This window comes from Sander lucioperca, chromosome 21, assembly GCF_008315115.2.
Source record: "Sander lucioperca isolate FBNREF2018 chromosome 21, SLUC_FBN_1.2, whole genome shotgun sequence".
In the NCBI taxonomy this organism is placed as follows: Eukaryota; Metazoa; Chordata; class Actinopteri; order Perciformes; family Percidae; genus Sander; species Sander lucioperca.
The window spans coordinates 15,118,575-15,139,548 of record NC_050193.1 but is presented as its reverse complement, the minus strand read 5'-3'; the positions used below and the strand labels follow the sequence as shown (position 1 = coordinate 15,139,548).

Below are 20,974 nucleotides of genomic sequence, written 5' to 3'. Positions count from 1 at the left end.
TAGATTTGAATAAAATGTAACAATTCTGCTCACTTACAATTCCTCCTGCCGAGCTTTAGCGTGAGAGCAGAGTCCTTCAAACAAAAATGATATAGTATATACAGTAAAGTGTCTGGCAATTTATGTCAGGTTAAGTTTTTTTTAACTCCCAAAGGGGCCATCCAGAAAATCTTAAGACACCACGTTTTGGCAAATGTTTCACTCATGGACTTTTGGCTCTGCATACAATTAATGAAACTGCTATTTCTTATATTTTTAAGGTTCTTTTGGAAGCTTGTTATGTTTTAAACTTTGCTTTTGAGCTAACGCTTGACAGCCAGAGTCATCGTAAGTGTTTCTATAACTTTCCCGAGCAAAAATCTGACATTCGTGACTTCACACAGCGAATGCCCAGCTGTGTGGAGGTGAGGTTTGAACCTCTCTCTTAAGCTGTGTTTCAGCTTTTTCTCACTTTTCATGAGAACAACCGACTGCAACGCCATTGCAACGCCATTGCAACGCCCCCCCCCTCCCAAAAAAAAAAAAAAAAGGCAGATTCTGGGCTATATATATATATATATATATACACTACAGTATACCCACTACAATAATTAGACTACACCACTGCAAGAGAGACACTCTGAACATGTGCGCCGTTATCCCCATATGTAAACAATTCTCAGCCTCCTCTATGACGACTGGCTTTTTTCACCCTGCCTTTCAGAACAGCTATGAAGTAATTTAGCAGAATGTGCACTACCAAAGGAAGGGGGCACCTTACAAGGCCCCTATCCCAGGTCCAACTGCATTCCCCCTGCTGGACTGTCCTTGATCTAGAATGATGCTGATCCTCCATCTCCGTGGGCACAGCTCTGCCACTGACCCTGAGCTCTGATCTCCCAGTGACAGGGGAGGGAGGTGACTTAAAAGTGAGCAATAAAGTGTCACTTTACACCCATGTCAATTGCTATAATTAAATCCACGACTAGTCCACGGCACAAATGCATATTTCAGTGTGGCAGCCATTTCTACCAGCTCTAGATACGTTAAGCTGTAGAATAATTCCTAGCGGTTCTACAATTCTCTGTGCTGGTGGGTTTTTTCTCCACCTCACTGCAATGAGGGAGTAAGCTACTGGTGGCTCCACACTGACCCCTGTGGACAGAAATTAATACTACACTCCTACTGCCTCCTATCATTGCCCGTAAACTATTACCACCAAGGAAAATGGGAGGATTTTTATCACAGCTGGCTGGAAACAGGAATGTAACACAAAACGTGTGTATTTATGCAGACAAATTGCCACTTCAAATTGTAAGTGTGCAAGTGTTGAAGATACAATCCTTGCTGTCTGGACAATAATGTAATGCACTCAGGGACTGATCAACAGATATGACTAAACTTTTTTTAAATAACAATAGCTGTCAATTTTCCTTGCCAGTTTCTACAATTCAGCTCTATTGTATTCTATTCTGTAGCACTTGTGAGGTTAAAATGTACTGCTGTCCTAGCAGTCTCTGTGTGATAAATCTGCTTTCTTATCATTTCCCACAGTAAATCCCAGCTAATGATCAGTCTACAAGCGTGGGAACCAGGAAGAGCGAGTAGGAGAGAGGGATGAAACCCAGCGAAAGGGAAAATGCTTTTACATACAAAAAATGGGCAGATCCAATGTACTGGATGTATTGTCTCTATTCAGGACATTCATACCTGTTTTAGTGGTAGTTAGTTAGACACTTTGTTTATATTTGTCACTGATGAACAGATGCTGTATATTGATTATATATGTTGTGCAATCCCAGAGGAATCAATCATTCCTCTTTCACAGCAGAACGGAAATAAATTATATTATAAACAATCAAACTCAGTTATAGTTAGTTCACCTTTCAGTGCTTAAGTAGCATGGGCAAAATAAATCAACTACATTTTGGTGAAATTCAAGTGTTATCCATCCAACCATCCATTTTCTGGGTAAACATTTCTCATTATTTAGTCATGTAGTGCTTGGGGATGAATGGTGGCACAGCTGAAGTTGGAACAGATTTATGTAGACTGGGTAAAACACCTATTCAAATTGAAATGTAGTCTTTAGATTTGGGATATGAAAATTTACGGTATGCACATTAGATGGTGGGGGTTACAGCCAAGGTAAATTCTTCTTCTTCTAAAAAGTCTGACGTTTTCAGTTTGAGGCACAGCTGTAATTGAGTTGACAGGTGCAGAGTAAAGGTAATGTAAACCTCTGCTGTCACCTGCAGGTAAGACAGGGCACTACAAGTCAATTATAAAGTAGACACGGTTCTCTACCATTCATCAGTTAAAGTCCTCATATTATGCTAATTTTCAGGTTCATAATTGTATTTAGAGGTTGTACCAGAATAGGTTTATGTGGTTTAACTTTCAGAAAACACCATATTTTTGTTGTACTACACATTGCTGCAGCTCCTCTTTTCACCCTGTGTGTTGAGCTCTCTGTTTTAGCTACAGAGTGAGACATCTCACTTCTGTACCATCTTTGTTGGAAGTACTGCTAGCTTGTCAGTTGCAGAGTATGAGGGCGTGCCACGCTAGCAGCTAGGCGAGCATTATAACGTGTGTTACAAAGTGACGCATCACGGAAGTAAAGGCTGGACTGCAATAGAGCTGTTTGGCGCAGTTTTTGAACAGTGTTTTCTCTGGAAGATGGTAAGTCCCTCTGGGGTGGACTTTGGGCTTTTTCACTTTGTAAACCTATAATGTGCACAAAAAGATATATAAACACAATAAAGAAAAGGGGAAAAGCCAAAAAGCACAATGTGAGCACTTTAAATAAAACATAAGGCAGGTCAGGAAACTCTCTTCAGGAAAGAGGCGAGCCAAGATTTAACCTATCCCAACAAGCTTGAAATATATTCACTCGTAGACAATCATTTATTAAAAACAGGGACTGGTGATATGCTGTGCATTTCTTGGATAAATGTGTTGTTAGATTATGCTATTTTTGTGCAAATGACTGGCCAGACATAGATGAAGATGCTTCTAGAAACATTTGGGCTGGGGTCTAAGCATCATACATTACAGTTGTATCTGTGCCACAATCTGTGCTGGATGGGGAAAGGACCTCATCTTAATGCAAACACCACTAGATTACACACTTCTTGCAAAATAAATCAATAATGACGAATTATGTTCAAAACAAAAACAGTATGTTCAGTATTTGTGTTGACTTTCTATCAAACTAAGTTTAGCTTCTATGAAGTATACTGCATTGATTTATGTATTGACACATTTACTTAATAATCACAGTGTATGTTGATGTTCTTTCTGCATCAGTTTGCTGGAATAAAACTGGTATTAAACACAAAATAAACGAATGGTTTGTGAATCTCATATTTAACTTCTGTTATGTCCATCCTTCCCCTCTGAGGGTCTACCAGTAGAGGGAGACAGATGACTGGTATTCTCGAACATGAGTAATAAACAGGAGTGTCTGGGCAAAGGCTGATGACTGTACGAGTATGTGTTTTTGAGATATACTTACTGGTAACAGTGAGTACATTAGTCTTGACCTCAGCGGTGATCTGGAGGCGACCTCTCCTCTCAGTGTGGTCTGTCCCACACAGGCTCGGCACATTGGCCACACAACGCTTGTGGATGTTCATCATACAGTCTGGAAAACACACATACACACACATGAAGATATGTATTAGTAATGTTATTTAAGCGTGTATTCTCTAAACATAGAGTATTTATTTACATGGATGTGCGTGCCAGCAAAGACAGTGCACTATACTATATTAGTTTAATGTATAATACAGTTTTTCTGAATTGCTAAAACACTAAACTCCATTCTCTGAACCAAATACTACAACACAATCACAAAAGCTACAACACTAACGCAAAAGCTACAACACAAATACATAAGCGACAATGGCAGTGAGTGTGTTGTTGACAAACGCAGCCAGAGGAGGAAAGTTCTTGTATGTTTGAGAAGTAAATGAAACATGGTTCCTGGCTAATTATGATTACTGTCGCTACGTGATTGTCACAAATAAGCAATGTTGTTCAATATCTTTTTTTATTTTCATATGTATGTACTCTGCCATATATATATATATATATATATATATATATATATATATATATATATATATATGCAAAATGTGTTTACTATATGAAATGCTGTAAAAAAAAAAAAAAAAAAAAAAAATCTCTAACTGCATGCCCATGTAACACTGTGTTCTCAAATTTTTGAGGTAATGTCTAATGAATGCTCCGTAGTGTTTAGGTATTGACGGGCTGTGTGTATGATCTGAAAGCATTGTTTGATTTTGCCAGCAAAGTCAGGTGTTTTGTGAACATAGTTTGAGAATTTAGTTTTGTGTTTACAGTTTTGAGAAAATGGGTGAGGGTTTCAAGAAATGTGTCTTAGCAATCGAGAAAAACTATAACAATAAGAATATACTTTTTGTACATTACACTGAGTGAGACCATCAGCTATATGGAATATTAAATGATCAATCCAAAAGAGGCATGAGTGGATGTGTGTGTTTAATAGAGTACATACGGTCACATCTCATGCCCTGGTGTATGAGGCCGTAGAGCAGAGAGCCACAGTGGTCGCAGAAGGTCGGGCTGGAGTAGGTGTGGATCTTAAACTTATGCTTTGCCCTCGGGTCCTGGTAGGAAGGAAAGAAAGTTATTAAATAAGTTAGTAATAAAGATGAATCAATAAAATCTATATTCAGTCACATTTGCTGTCTTCTACTCCCTAGCACATTAGAAGTAAGGGAGGAAACACCTTTCAGAATAAAGCAGTGAACATTTCGTCAAAGATTTTCGTGAAATGTCTGTTTGCCATATGTGCATGTATGTATGTTAAAAAAAGTGAATGAATGCTCCAATGGGTTTAATTTATACAAATCTTTAACCACAGTACCAACCAACCTCTAGATCGCTCTCTTTTATTCACCACTTTTTTGTGCACTTTCTGTATACAGATAATGAAGCATTTAGAATTCAGTCCTACACCTTAACTTGTGTCTTTACATGGGTATCTGCACTGTAATCTGACCAAGATAAGTTTTACTGAATTTCAGTTTAGAAGCTCCATGTATGACCTGTGTGTGTGTGTGTGTGTGTGTGTGTGTGTGTGTGTGTGTGTGTGTGTCTGTGTATGTGCAATAGTGCTCTGTAGTGGAGTCAGCCTTCCATGAAGTTCATTAAGCCTCATTGAATTTAAATAAGAACAGCGACAGTAGATCAGCAAGAGTTCACAACAATCACACACACACACACACACACACACACAGGTGTGGCCTAGTTGACTGTTATTCAAGTTCAAGGTCACAAGTTTGCTTTAGATTGAGAAATTTTAATTCAGGTACCAATTCCTTTTTTATGAACATCCGGAACTAAGGCGTAACTAGGACATAAACACAGGCTATTTTTATGTGTGTGAGTGACACCTGCAATCATGGCTCAGTGGGCTGTTTCAGTGGCACACACCCACCCACCCACCCCCACCCACCCACACGCACGCACGCACGCACGCACGCACGCACGCACGCACGCACGCACGCACACGGGGATGCTTCAATGTAGGAGTTTAAATATTTCTGCCAAATCCATTCAGGTAGCGACCACAGTTTGGTGTGTGTAGACAGATTTCTTTGACATGCGTGTGTTCATGTCTTTTTACTTCATGAGCTAAAAAAATGTGCTGATTGATTCCTTCCTGTCCTGCACACCTGTCCTGGAAAATAATGTTTAATTTAGGCTGCCACTGCCTGAATTATACCCAGCTGTCCCAAGGCATCTTCAGAAGCGTGTGTGCTTGTTAAGTCTGAATGATTGTGCGGCTGGCTATGATCGCCTGTGTGTAGGTGTGTGGGTTTCTTTACACAACTGTGTATGTGTTTGCATTTGTGCGTGTGCATGCGCGTGTGTCTGTTTGTTTCTCTGCTGGTTCTCAAGGACAAGACCACCTCCTGCTTGTTTGTGTTCCTCTGAAAAACAAGGGAACATTTGTGCTGCTGAAGCTCCAGTGATGAGCAACTGCAGAATGGGAGTGATACGAGGGCTGACGAGAGAGGCTGCCAGCTTCACACACTAATGATTAAATACATCCCACCTTGAAAATTCAAAGATTGATCAGAAAACAAAAAGGCAGGAAAATAAAAAAATAAAATAGGGAATAGGGACAAAAAGACATGACTTTTCCAGCATATGATATTTCAGAAATCAGAGCATGTGCTTTCTTGTTGACGGATGATCAGAAGATAGAGAGAGAGAGTAAATGCTGTGATGCTAATTCATCTGTCAATCTATTTTACTGTACAAGTGTTACAAATTGAAACGCCTTGAATCACGCCTGTGTTAAGAAGTAGGCAAATGTCCCCTATGGGTTCCAAACCTTTTTGGCTTTTGAGTTAGAAGTGTCTACCTGTGACCCCCTGGAGATAAGGTTCTGGCCTCAGTGTGAGGATCATTTGAAGAAGAAGTAAACATATCCAGTATATACTATCTGACCAAGCCAAATTTGAAAAATCATGTCTGTTGAAAAGTTTCCATCATATCAAGTAATATCTGTCTATAATTAAATCCTAAAATCTCACCCCCTTTAAATCAAGTGAACAAATGAGCAGGTAGCAGGGAGAATTTCAATCAGTTTAATTTTGATTCAGGAGTTTTCTAGAAATGTCTGTCTCTCTAAACAAGAAATAAGAAGGCAGATTGCTGCTGTAGAATGACGAAAAATAAAACCTCATTTTAGAAAAAATGATTTACACTGGAATCAAGTAGAAATATTTGGACTTCAGTGCGATTACTTCACTTGTTTGTAAAGCAGACGACTTAAAGGACTCAAGTTACAAGCAAAAATATGTTGCGGAGAAGATTTCTTTTAGTGTACTTCTGACCCTTCAGGTTTATCATGGGGGCCCCTCGACCCACTACTCTCTTTTTACTGTGGATAAGAGAGATGTGTAATGTGTTAAAGTTTCCAAATTTAAGAACAGTTTGATTGTAAGCGAGAAGGTGGTGTGGAATAGTTTAGGTAAAACTAGCAAAGGCAATGCAGTAACATCTTTAGAAACAAGTCTGCAGCCATGCTAGCAGCTCTGTGAGGCTGCACTTGCGCACAGTGGTGCTTTAAGCTAAATGTTACCATTAGCATGCTAACATGCTTATGTGTATAATAAGGTATAATAATGGGTATAATGTTTACACTTTTAGTTTAGCATGTTAGAATGCTAACATTCACACTAAACACAAAGTACCACTTTATTAATACTATTAAAGTAGTTGTACATTTTTATTCCCAACTTGTATACGTTTGTACATTCTTTCCTTTGTATTTGTATTTTTTTTTAATCTCTTTTCTTTGAATATTTGTTCTTGTATTCTATCATTATTTCTTGTATATTCTGTATGTGTGCTGTGTGTCTGATATTTTGCTGCTGTAGCACTGACATTTTCCAATTTGGGATCAATAAAGTCTATCTAATCTAATCTACTCTGATCTAAAGATGACAGGAATGTCATGTGTCATTTTGCAGGTGTTAGGTCATAAACATATTGTAAAAACTATTGACCAAATTCAACTTCTGACCTGATGATGGCGCTAGTATCAAAATCAGGGGTGTCCCAGAGTCATTTATTTATTTCAAGGGGGGCATGAATGTCCGTACAAAATGTTATGGCAACCCATCCGATAGTTATTGATATATTTCAGTCTGGTCCTACGTGGTGGACCATTGTGCGGTGGTACATTAATAGACTTGGTAGTTTTTCTTTCATTTCACACTACAGTTTGTGTATACTTGGCATGTACACTTGCCATGCATGTTGCCAACTTTTCCAACAGTTTCAGCCTCTTGTGTCACTTGATTTTACTCACTAAGACCCCACTAATTAAAAGCAGATGGTACGGCATGGTGCGCTTGGACAAATTTAGTGTATTGCATGGCATATGTTGTGTTATTGGGTGTCCAAACTAAAAGCCTGTCATAACATCAGAACACAATGCCAGAGCAGCCATTAGTCAGTGCTCACACACACACACACACACACACACGCACGCTTGTAGTTGTCCATCAGTCATTAGTCAGTGCTTACACACACACACTCACACACGCACGCACACACACACACACACACACACACACACACTGTTTTCTCACACTATCTGCTTTTGTTTTGTTTTGGTTGAACACACGGCTGTCCATTATTTTCCCTGCCAGCAACATCAGTCAACTCCCCACACACAAACACACACACACACACACACGCACACACACACACACACACACACACACACACACACACACACACACACACACACACACACACACACACCTCCTGTCATGCCATTCATGATGCGGTGTGACAGGCAGACAGACAGGCAGGTTCACAGTAGACAACACAAAGGCTCCTGGCTTGCAGTCACTGACATAAAAACTATTTCTATACTATTTTTTTCCTTATCGATTTTGTCTTCAGCCCACTCATTCTATTCGAGTTAGTGCTTACTGACTTTCTGTCATTTCTACAGTACAGTGGCAACCATCATCTAGCATACGGAGTCATTTTATCATAAACCTGCAGTGTTTCAAATAACTATTCTGCTTGTGGTCTGTATTCTAAATGGAGTTAAGCAAATGATTTAATGTTAAAAATGTGCACATACACTACCATATTTTGATAACTGATAATCGAGCAAGTCATTTTGCTGGTAAAATCGACAACCATTTCCTCGCTACCACTTCTCAATTATGAGAATTTGCTGTTTTTTTCTTTTTGTTTTCTTATGTTAATAGTAAACTAAATATCTTTGGGTTTTGGGATGTTACTCAGACAAAACGTGTCACCAAGGGCTGTAGAATATTTTGATGGACTTTCCTCCCCTAAACGGTTTATCATGTCATTGAGAAAATAATCATCAGATTAATCACTTGATCTTTTGGAACTAACATTTGAGTGCTCCATGCCGAGGCTCTGGAACGTTCTACCCCAGGAAAAGTCTGCTGAGTCAGTGATCTCCTTTAAGTCCCTTCTGAAAACACAGCCGACTTTTTTGGGAGATTTTCATGATTTACTTGTTTTAATTTCCTTTGAACTGTCTTTTATTCCCTTTAAAACATGTTTTTTTTTTTTTTTACACTGTATTGATTTTTATATCCAAAACTTTTCTGTTTTGTTTAAAGCTGATGATTTTATGACTTGACTGTTTTATTTTGCTACCTTGTGAAGCACTTTGTAACGTGGATTTTGAAGTGCTCTATAAATGAAAAGATTATTATTATTTAGTTCACCTTATACGTGTGATAATTCATAATACCTTAAAAGCATTTCAGTAGACTGAATAATGGAGGCAAATAATGAAACTAGTGACATGCCTCATTTTGCAGTGTTGCTGTAAGTTAATCAAAGTGATGCTTTGTTAAAAAGCCACCAACAAAAAGCCACCAACATACTTAGAGTGAGCAAACAGGCACTTCTTTTAAATTACATCTTTCCACCCACCCAATTCATTAATGGACTGCACAAAAAGAACAAAGTAAAATGTAATAGTACAGAGGCTGCAGCAGCTGCCTCTTCTGTCCTGATCAATACAACAAATCCATTGTGTTTATCCCCATCAGGCTTGTAATTTTTCCTATGGGAATGTTTACGTTAAGTGTGTCTTTGAGAGACAGAGACTATTTAATGGATTTCTTGTTGATTTTTTTTGGGGGGCGAGGGTTTGCAAAGCAATCACTGTTGGAAAAAGAGGCTTAATGGCATCACAAGAGCAGTAAAGAATGACTGAGTACAGCGAGGGCTGAGGGTGGTGGTTTCATCTTCACACCCTGAATGTAACTCCTCTCCTCCTTCCCTTCCTCCATATGCTTATCGCAATATCTCCATCACTTTGTTAGCCCTCTTCCTCTCTCAAAGGTTAACTTGTGGTTTCTAGCAGGGTTTTTAACCATCTGGTCACACATTCTGTTGTAAATGTAGTGAATATTAAAATATATCAGTGTATCTGAATATGGTCGTTTTATTCTATAATTACATCCAATGAGAAAATACCATTTTCAGGTGTTTTAGCATGCAGAGAGATGTAGGATCTCCACATAAGGGAAAAAGAGAAATTTAGTGACACAAAAAGACACACGTGTAGCCCAGCTAATATGCCAAAGCGTGTCCAGAGATACGTTTTAAAACATGAATACACCTCCATTTATGAATAAAAACAAGATTTCCAGAAGCTTCAAGTGAAGGAAATACCTCAATGTTTCACAATTGCCAATGTTGACTTATATCATTTGAACACTGAAAGAATCACTCAATGTGTTCTGCAATTTGATAACAGAAACCAGATAGCAAATTTTACAGATGGCAATTTAAAGCTCAGAAGTTATGCATTACACACACACTCTTTGATTTAAAAAGACGCAAAATGCTAAATGTTCTCCCGCTTTCTTTGAAATCACAGGAATTGGAATCAAATGGTGGCACAGACACTCTTAGCTGTGCTCCAAAATACAAATAAGAAAGAAAACACTCTACACTCTAAAATCCCATTAACGTGTGTGAAAAGGACCTGGCGTGTCACATCCCTGCATGAAATGTAAACTGAGATCAGCTTTGAAATGAAAGTGCATTTAGAATTTTCCCTAAAAATGAAGAAGGCATGAAATAAGGTGTCAAATATGTCTGTAACAGTGGATCAGTGGTTCACACGGTCACTGTGTCTGAACCTGAAACCTGACAGGGCTCTTTCAGTGTGATGTCTGTATGGGTTTCTTTGGGGTGCTTCGGTTTCCTCCCACAGTCCACAGACAAGCAGATTAGGTGAACTGTACACTATAAACTGCCCATAGCTGTGGATGTGAGTCTGTTTATGGGTGTTAGCCCTGAGACAGAGTGTCCAGGCAGTGACCTGGCTCTCACATGCTGACACAGACTCTGTAGGGGGGAGAAGTCCCTACCATCCTGCTTCAGTTCTGTGCAATAAACTGAAAAGAAAATCAATGTCTGCAAATGAGAACGTCTTATGTGTTCATCCATTATTTCTTCATAAAGGCCGTCATTCAGTGTTTGTGTGTGTGCAGAAACGTGAGTAGACTAAATGTACTCTATGCATGTCTGCATGTGCTGAGTGTGAGAGGTAGAGGAATTTGGGAGGAGAGGAGGAAGAAAATCTAGCTAAGCATGAAGACTTGGGTTAGGGTTAGGGTTGACTTGACGAGCCTGACTTGACAAAATAAACATTCATTCAGTTCCAGTTCGTAACATCTCTCAACTAATCCTGTGACATTGCTCGTCGTCCTCCCGCATTATTTATATACGTTTGCAATCTATAATATAGTCATCATAAATTTCCATATATATTTTGTTCCATTTTGTACACACGACACCTACTGTATGTCAGCCCCTTCTGAAAGAGGTTTCTTAGATTTGGGGAGTTTTTCATCTGAATCAAGGGTCTGAGGATCGAGGGTGTCTTATGCTGTACAGATTTTACAGCACAACTTCTCAAGGCAAATTTGTGATTTTACGCTATATAAATAATATTGACTTGGCTTGACCTGACTCATCTATCTGGAAAATATATTTTAGGAACCCCAGGACTATATCCTATATAATGAATAAATATATCTTTAATCATAGATCCAAGCAAAAGTGTCATTTTATCTTTCACATTTAGTTGTTAAGCCTGTTTAAGCTGTTCCTTCCTTATGCATCTTATATCAGCCACACACACACACACACACACACACACACACACACACACACACACACACACACACACACACACACACACAGAGTTCTATACCATTAGCGGGCTGTGGGCATGAAATGTAGGTTTCATTAGAGGATCTCATCCCTCGACCTCTCCCACAGGGAACCCATTCTATTAACCCAGATCTATAATTGACTTCTTCTTTTAAACATACATAGCTGACAGAGAGACAAAGACACAGGGAGGGACTGGCAGGAGGTAAAATAGGAGTGTTGGGCTGATTGCTGCAGACACTGAGTGATTATGAAGAATAAATCCGCTTTCTGTCTATTGTGTCTTCCTCTATAGCTGCATCTATCTGGTGTCCTTCAAAACCATCTCCTGCTGTGCTGTTCCTTCATGTATGTGACCCACGTGAAAGAAGCTACTCAACATCATCAGCTTCAAGGACTCAGAGGAAGGCTCAGGATTAGCCGATGCCTGAGGAGTCATTTTATTCCGATGTAGAGGAATCTTATTATAGCACTGACGTAGGCCAGCAACTAATGATTATTTAAATCATTGACTCATCTGCCTATTATTGTCTCAATTAATCGATAATTTGGCCTATAAAAGGTCTGAAAATTATAAAAATGTGATGGGTATTTAAAATAGTCAAAACCCCAGAATTCTTCAGTTTACTACAGAATAAGACAAATAAAAGTAACAAATGTTCACATTCGAGAAGCTGGAACCAGATCAGTTTTGACAACTGCTTGTCAACTTTCTTTTTTAATGTATTTTTGTTGATGACAGCTTAACACTGACACTATTGGCTCCAAAAATAATAAAATATAATACACATATATATATATAAATATCTGGTTATGATATTAGCAGAGCATTAGTCCTGAATTTGGACATTAAATGGTGACACTTCAGTGTGTTGAAAATGTTCTACAAAATAAGGATCTACCTCAGTGATCATTTGGATATTCTTCTCTTGGAAATACAGAACAATTATAATGGAAGAAAAAGCTTTTTTTCCTTTTGGCAGAATAGCATAGCTGAATCTTAAAACAGTATGACTATGCGTAACCATTCATTGCTGTAATTAACTATTTCACAGATAGATAATGTTGGAGGACACCTAAATATGCTCAGGATTAAGCTGAAAATGTTTTGTTCAAGTTTCAAGTTCACAAAGCCGTTTCTGTGCAGGTGTGCGTGGGTGAAAACCCGTCAAAATCTGACACTGTTAAGGAAAAACTCAAGAGCAGCACAACTCATTTCACATACATGAAGAAGATTCGGGAGTGAATTACACAGGAGCATTTAATGAACACGCAATTGAAGAGACAATTAAGCAGGCAGTACAGTTTAACCACAATGTGTTATTGTGCAGTGCCGTCCCAACTCTCTGAAGTTCCTGTCTCCCTGAAGGTGTATTTAAACTCATGCTGGAGGCGTTACGTTTAGCTTAGTCTCGCATTGCCAGACCTTTCTCCACCGCGGCACTGCGGAGGAAGGTCTGGCTAGTCCACACAGCAATACGGGATGGGAGAAAAACGTGCTCTGGTTTATTGGTATTTCTTTAAACTAATCATAATCACGTTGGGCGGTGCTAAGCACCGGGAAAAGGAACTTTTTTTGGTGGAACATGTGTACGTTGAAAAGTTGTTTTAGTCGTGCAACAGAAAACTCAGATTGGACAGATCTAATCGACCAGTTTAAAACAATGCCAACACAAAGGAAGCCCAGGGCAACGGATATCCAGCCTAAATGAGTGAAATCCGGCGTAATTTCCATCAGCAACGGAGCAATCCCGGAAGTGGAACATCAAGGATATAAACTAAGTTTAGCTGAACCTTCAAAGTAAATATTGCAGACTCCCAAATATCTCAGCACAGACAAAATGTGATATGTGTTTAGTTTCACTATGGCCTTGGCAGGCTGAGCAGCTTTGTCCTATCATACAGCTGTTACGTCTCCCGTCTTCCACGGAAGCACAAAGTTGAACAACTCCTTGGGTTAGAAGGTTATTTTGGACAGTGACTGAATGAGACCTGGGTACCACTGTCTCATCTTACATAGCATGAGTTCGTAAGCTGGAAATTCCCCCACTGACACCATTATTAGAAAATCTTCACCCCGGTGTTTTCATAATGTTCCATGACCAAGTCAGAGAGCTTTTATGATCAGATTATATAATGTTTTCATGGTTTGGTAATTTTGCAATGAGGCAACTATTTAAATATCAATTCATTGATCATTCAATTCAAGTTTATTACAAAACTTCATTATATTCAAGGAATTACATAACCAGTGGAAACCCCCCGGTGTTTGAAAGCTGTGCATTGTGAGCCAGGTTACCTGTCTTCCTGTCTCCTATATTTAAATGTGCAGCTACTTAGGAGCAGAGATATACGGCATTCCCACTGTGCAGGAACCGAGGTCGTAAGACCATGAACTCATTAAGGAAATGACAAGGTGGGGTTGGTGAGGCCCCGTAATTAAGAGCAAGGGCCCCCTGGGTGGAGTGGCATTTAAATAGGATGTACAGAACAGAATGGAGAGAGACACCGTGGGAGAAAGAGCGTTAAATGTATGCCAAATATAGGAATAGAAATATAGTGCCAGAAAAAGAGGAGGTGGCATTCAGAGGAAATAGGTAGAAGGAGATATATAAAGATGTGGAATCACATCTAAATCATCCGGGTCAACTTGTGGACTGACTCAACTATTGTATTATCAAGGGGTCAACACAAATGTATAACTATGTGGGAAATAGGACAGGTTGATTTTCTTTCAGCCCCAATTAAAAAAAGACAAAGTACTGATTTAACGTAAAGTTCTGACCCTACAAATGAGCAGCATGAGAAAAGGGATACAGTATCTGTTTATGGCCTTGAAGCCAAATTCTGTTGGAAAGCATGATGGGAACAATTTAAAAGGTATCCTAGTAGTGATATGGATGGAGTCATGCTTTTACGAGCAATTCCCCGTTTTATTTCTATCAAGCAAAAGAATGCACATGCATTTACACAAGCACATTTGCAGAGAGAACATCCTGCCGTTGGTTTCATGCTATTCCACTGATCAACAGTTAGGGGCAGTAATGCACAAAGAAATGCAGCAATGTTCCCGCCCGCAAAAGGCACGGAAGACGCAGACTAGGCAAGGATACTGGCAGAATATTCTGGTGAGAAACACTGAATCTAAACACTAACTTTGTTTTACTCAGAGAAACTTGCATCAAGGAATTGGCCATTTATATCAAATGGTTAGAGTTAGAGTTAGATCTGGTGGGAAAAAGCCATGCTCTTTGCAGGGCCTTTCAAAGAAGCAGCAACGACGATTCTGCTATCGTTGGTTGAGTTAACATGTGCAAAATGGACTGGAAATACACAGTTTGGATGAGAAAACAATTCATAAAATTTGAAATATGTGGTCTGTCAATGCATTTTGTGTCAAAGCAATACAAGAAGGGTCAGGTTGCAATGGCTCCACTGTACACCTATATGGATAATATTGGATGTTATTAGCCACGGAGCTGTGGATGAGCCAGTCATTGAGAAGCAGCTGATGAACTAATACAACGACATTGCTTTACCGCAACTAATGCTATGTTGCATTTGTTTACTAGCACAAATAACACATTTCAATACTTAATGGATACATACGGTATACTTTAAGGTATTTATATGTATATATTTTGTTTTTAAGGACTTCTCCAGACTTTCTAAGAACCTGCAGATATTGGAGGAAGAAAAATGTAGAAAAATGGTTTACGTGAAGATTTAGCATCTCTTTGGATACCCCGGCCCTGGCCCTGACTAAAACAGAAGCTTTCAAAGAAGAAGAGGCTATTTGTGGTACTCCAAACGGCACTAAGATAGAGCGGAAGAAGCAGTCAGGTGAAAGAGAACAGAAAAATAAGTAAGGTAGTAGTTAGATAGGCAGGCATATAATAAGACAAGAGGAAAGACTGCAGAGACTTATCAGTTATACAGAACAGACCAGAGGAAGCCAAAGAGTGAACACTGTTTCCTCTGGAGGCGGCTCACTAAGTGTATTTCTCAGACTGAAAGGGCACTCCAGAGGGAGGTAAGGACATGCCTGAGGAACTCAAAGACCCCTGGGTTTTTGAGAGCATGAAGTTGGCATCCTGAGAGTGCTCTTAAGACAAGGATGGCAACTCATTTTGTCCTTTTAATAGGATAGGTGAGAGAATTGGTTTGCATTTTAAGAATATAAATCAGAGAAAAGACACTGTTCAGCTCCTTGAGAGAGTGGATGAGATGATGATAAAAGTACCATTTAAAGGCACTTCTTGCTGTTATAGCAGATGAGAAGGTCAGGGGAATGTTTTTCGAGATAATTAATAACATAAAGACAAGCACGCCTTTTAACCTCCAACAACGCTGTGTATATGTAGAGTGCATAGGGGAAACAGATTTCATTTGATGTGATATTATGTTGTTGTAGAGTGTGGATTTTTTCCCTCTAATTTTCAAGATGCTTAAGAAGAGATTAGGGGAACATCAGAGTTCAAGTTACGTAAGGGTTTAAACCTCTGGCAGGGCAAACAAGAGTAACAAGAGTGAAATTAGACGGTAGCTACAGACGCTAAAATTTTACTTTATAGTTTTCTTCATGGAGAGAAAACTATAAAATGTCTCAGAGAGATGTAAATTTGAGAGACTGACCTCACCACTTAAAACAAGAGATATATACAGTATGTTTTATCTAAATTTGTAGAGGTATTTGTATAATAATGCTTACAGTAATTACATTATGCACTTATCGTTTATGTAATGTTATAATAAAGCAGTGAAACAAAACACTGCAACGTTTAAGAAACTCCATTCCTGATCAAAGTGCAAAAGAAATCTAACAGTCCTCCTTTAACCAGTCTCCTGTACTGTACATCCCCTCCACAGCTGAGGCAGATCTAACATCTAAAGTCAACATCACATTTAATTAAAGTGTGGCGCTGCTCAGTGGCCAATATAGGTTGTATTGGTGCAGCTACAGGTGTTACATGTCTATATTTAACGTGTACAGTATTGAGTCCAGTGATGGTACGGTGTACCTGTCAAGACGGTAAAAGAAAAATGAGAAGAGAGGAAAACGATGGAGGCAGCTCAACCGTAACAGTGGCGTTGACAGCTGATGGGGGCTCATGAGCAGGACGTGTCTGTGGAGTCTCTCTCGTTCCATCTGTCTTTCACTATACTCTGTCTCCCACACATACACAGGCGTATGATTTTAAATTATTAATTTATTTGTACTCACATCTGATGCAGGTCCTTTATCAGCACCTGGACAGGAGAAAGTGACGAACTCATGGCAACGCTTGTGAACCACGAAACAACACACTGTGGAAAGAAGAGAGAGAGTGAGAGAGAAAAAGAAAATGTAACTCTGCGCACATAATGTGTTATTCGTAATCTAAAAACATCTCTAATTCTTTCTTGCCCAGTAAGCACCCAAGCTAGCTTGAGTGCTGAACACAGCCGAGTACTCTGACATTCAACGGCTACAGGGCCGATTTAGCTGGCTACCTGAGTTTTTAAATCAGAATATTTAATTATTTAAATATATGTTATATAATGTTATTTTATACGTTTTGTAATTGCCTGTGCACATGCTGAGGAAGGGTGCTGTAATAATGCAGCAATAAATTCTAATCAAATTGGAGTGCTGTCCTAGTAGCTTTATTTATAATCAGAATATTTGCAATGTATGTATTTTGTATTAAAGGGAAGCACACCATATTTATCAGGATGAAATGAATCAAACAGCACTGTATATAAGAGTTGAATCTCCTCATGGTCACAGCTGACAATTGGGAAGACAGACGCTATAACATGTGGAGCTTTATTAACCTTTTTATATCAAGCTGCATAATGACATCAAACATGATACCAGCCCTATGTAAAGTACATCAAGGTTACCAGCATACATTCTCTCGTTCAAATGTACTATTTTAATTTGACATTAGGTTCAAGCACAATTAGATATGGTTTTGAGGCTTGATGAAAGCAGAGTTATTTTGCTGTCTCCGCGCTGTTAGAAGCAGCACTTACTTAACCTATGAAAAGCTTTAGCAGTGGTAAATGTACAGAGGGATGCTGTGCTTCTGAACACCCACACACTCTTATTGTCACTCCCGCACCATTGACTCATTGTCAGCCACTCTGGATAAGAGCACCTTCTAAATGTCCAGAATGCATTGTAAAATGTAACCTTATTTTATGTTACAGTATGTACCAAAATTGACTTCTTATTAACAGGATTGCCCATGTTTACAAAGTTTGCTGTCAACAGAATTGTAACATCTGCATTAACAAAAAATTCAAGGTTGAGTTTTTGAGTTTTTCACAGATTTGTTGAAGATAACAAGTATACACATGAATACACACAAAAGATCAAAACGGAAGCCAGTGCGATGACAATCTAAACGAGATGAAAAGCGTAACATGGCTCCAATTTTCAGCTTGGTAACAATCGGCGGTGCATAAACATGTGAAAGCTCCGATGCATAGCCAGCGTGTCATCTCCACCCTGATCAATGTCAGCTCCACTGACAGGCAGAGGAAGCTAAAAATATCACACACACACACACACACACACACACACACACACACAAACACACAGCTCAAGAGTATATTTACATAGTGTGCATGTCTAAGGGAGAGATACTGAGAAGTGCTGTAAATGCACTGAACTACAGAAATGTTGATGATAGCAGGTTTAGAGCCACTACTAAAAATAATAAATCATATTGAAATCATTTTTGCTCTACTGAAAGCGTATGAAATCTTGCAAAACGTGCTTGTCTTTATAGCTTATAACTATTGTTACATTCCATACACTAAACATTTGATTGATTAAAAATAACCATAAGTTGCAGCCATAATATTTACAGTCTATGGTTGCAGCCACAATGTTGAGCACTGAAATTCATTTTCAACTGGAAATGTCAAAGTGCCAACAGACCTTTCTGACATGTTGGTGGTTACCAACTTAACTCATGGTAAGGGAATTAAGGTCAAGTAAAGTAAACATGAAGGGATTTTGGTAAGCACTGTTTTGAATAAGAATACTCTGATGCATTGTTAGTAGCAGTGATCAGATCAGTGATTGTTAGAGAGTATTCAAAAAATTGTTAACATGATATCTTCACTGTGTGTGGTCTCCTCGACTGTCTCATTTACATATTTGGAGAGAAACTATCATATTTTATTATATTCTACTGTCAAACCTGTGCTGATGGGAGGGGTTATAATTTACATCATGTGCACCTCAATGGTACTTCACTCCCACGCAATATCCTCTCTTTGGTTACGCCGCCCACTCACTGCAATGATACCACACACACACACACACACGTACCACCCACTCATTCCATGATATCGCTGATTGAATACAGAGTGAGGGTGGAGGGGATACAGGTAGAGATAGAAATGGTGAGAGCTATGTGCACATTTTGCTTCGAGGCAACTGCTCTTTTGTATATTGTAACTGAAAAATCCCTAAGCAACAAACACACACACACACACACACACACACACACACACACACACACACACACACACACACAAATAGAATATCTCTTTACAAAAATACACTGCCAGAAATGAAGTGTGCCCTCCATTTCTCCCTTTGACAAAACTCTTTTCATCCACACCAATAATCACCTCGCTCATCCATTTACACATCTGTTCAGTTAAGTACATACTTATTCACAATGGTGGAAATTCAAAAGGAGAGGTGACACAATCTAATTTCACAAAGCCAGACCAACCCGTCAAGTTTACAGAGGGCTAAAAACAGAAATCGTAGTAGTTCTGGAATACCTGAGGCAGATGTTTGATTGGCCCAGGTTACTCCAGTATAGAGGAGGGATTCTTACACTTCCCATGATGATGTTGTTGTTTTACATGAAATTATATATGATACAACATTAAAAATGTTACTTACAGTAAGAACAAGTATTTTCAGTAAAATGTATGTAAATTAGCAAAAGAAAATGTTCTTTTCATGCCGATTGGCACCTGTCAGTGTTATGTTGGAGCAATGTAGCATCTGGTCGAGACGAAATAGTGAAATAGTTCTTTTAATAGTTTTTTTTTTTTACACATACTACAGTATGTTCAATTTGAATTTGCAGTGCATTTCTGTATTTGATTATGTTTTCTTATTTGCAGACTTTTTTCCCCAAATGTCAAATTGGTGAAGATGTTATTGCCATGTTCTTTTCTTTTGTTAATTGGCATGTGGCATTTAAGCTCCCAGGGCCACCATATAACATTGTATGGAGTGGCAATGTTAGGCTTTCTTTGTAAGCTATAGTTTCTGTTCCATTCGACAATCCCTTAACGAAGCTTTGTAAAAATTCAATCAATTACGATACCCTGGTAAAAATTTGAGCACCACATCATTTAAATGGAGATCATTTACTGGAGCTAGTTCAGGGGCAGAGCCACACCTAAAACTCTTCCTGTCACATGTCTATAAACGCCTGTCTATTCTCATTTTCTGTGCCCCTACCTCACTTTCCTATATTGTATCTCCCAGGTTCCCCGGGGGTTTGCTAAGCCACGAAGCCATTTCTTGTTTTCTTATGATTCTTATGTAGCTCTTCCCACACCACAGCCATTATCTTCCTCCTCCATTCCCATCTGCACATTACTAATACATTTCATATTCAATAAACAATAATTTGTGCATGTCAGTTAAGGGTGTGGTTCCTGCTAATAAACCCAATATAAAAGCACTAATCGTGTAGAATTCAAGATCTGCAGCTTCCAAAGTCAGGTTCTGGTGTCTTGCGTTGAGCTGAAACTGGTATCCGTCCAGTTACTGTAGATGTTCCCTGCCTATATACCTCACAAACCCTCCTCCTCCTCCTCCTCCTCCGCTCCCCTGCCCTCATTGTGCCCCCAGTTACAGATCTCAGGCTGACTCTGGTGGAGCTGGCACCCTGCCTAATGTGCCTTCATTATTTATAGCATTACATTAAATATCCATGGAATGAATACACACACACACACATACACATACACAGGAACAATGTCTCCACACCTTTCTCTGTTCACCTGTTTCTTGTTGTCTTTTCTCATTTCTATCTCTCCCTCTCTCATCAGTCTGTTACATCACTGTTACATCACTGAAGTTTGTGTGGGCTTAGGTTACTCTAGAGGTAAGCAGCCATGTAGTGTTCCTGTAGTCTACCTGTAACACCGACTAAGCATTAAGTTACACTACCGGCTGCAGTTGGCACCTCAGGAATCCCTT

General features: G+C 39.1%; 1 protein-coding gene across 3 annotated transcripts in view; it reads right to left on the bottom strand.

The window, feature by feature from the left end:
- The window catches only part of LOC116065376 (protein kinase C beta type), a 107,101-nt gene that overhangs the window by 59,511 nt on the left and 26,616 nt on the right, over window positions 1-20,974 (bottom strand). For all 3 annotated transcript variants that reach the window (XR_004896172.1, XM_031320858.2, XM_031320857.2), the window contains exons 3-5: window positions 16,967-17,049; window positions 4,526-4,637; window positions 3,500-3,628 (exon numbers count right to left, since the gene is read on the bottom strand). Coding sequence is in view for 2 of the 3 variants with exons in the window: in XM_031320858.2 (XP_031176718.1) it covers window positions 3,500-3,628; window positions 4,526-4,637; window positions 16,967-17,049 (324 nt within the window). In the remaining variant the exon portion in view is untranslated. The remainder of the gene's footprint in view (window positions 1-3,499; window positions 3,629-4,525; window positions 4,638-16,966; window positions 17,050-20,974) is intronic.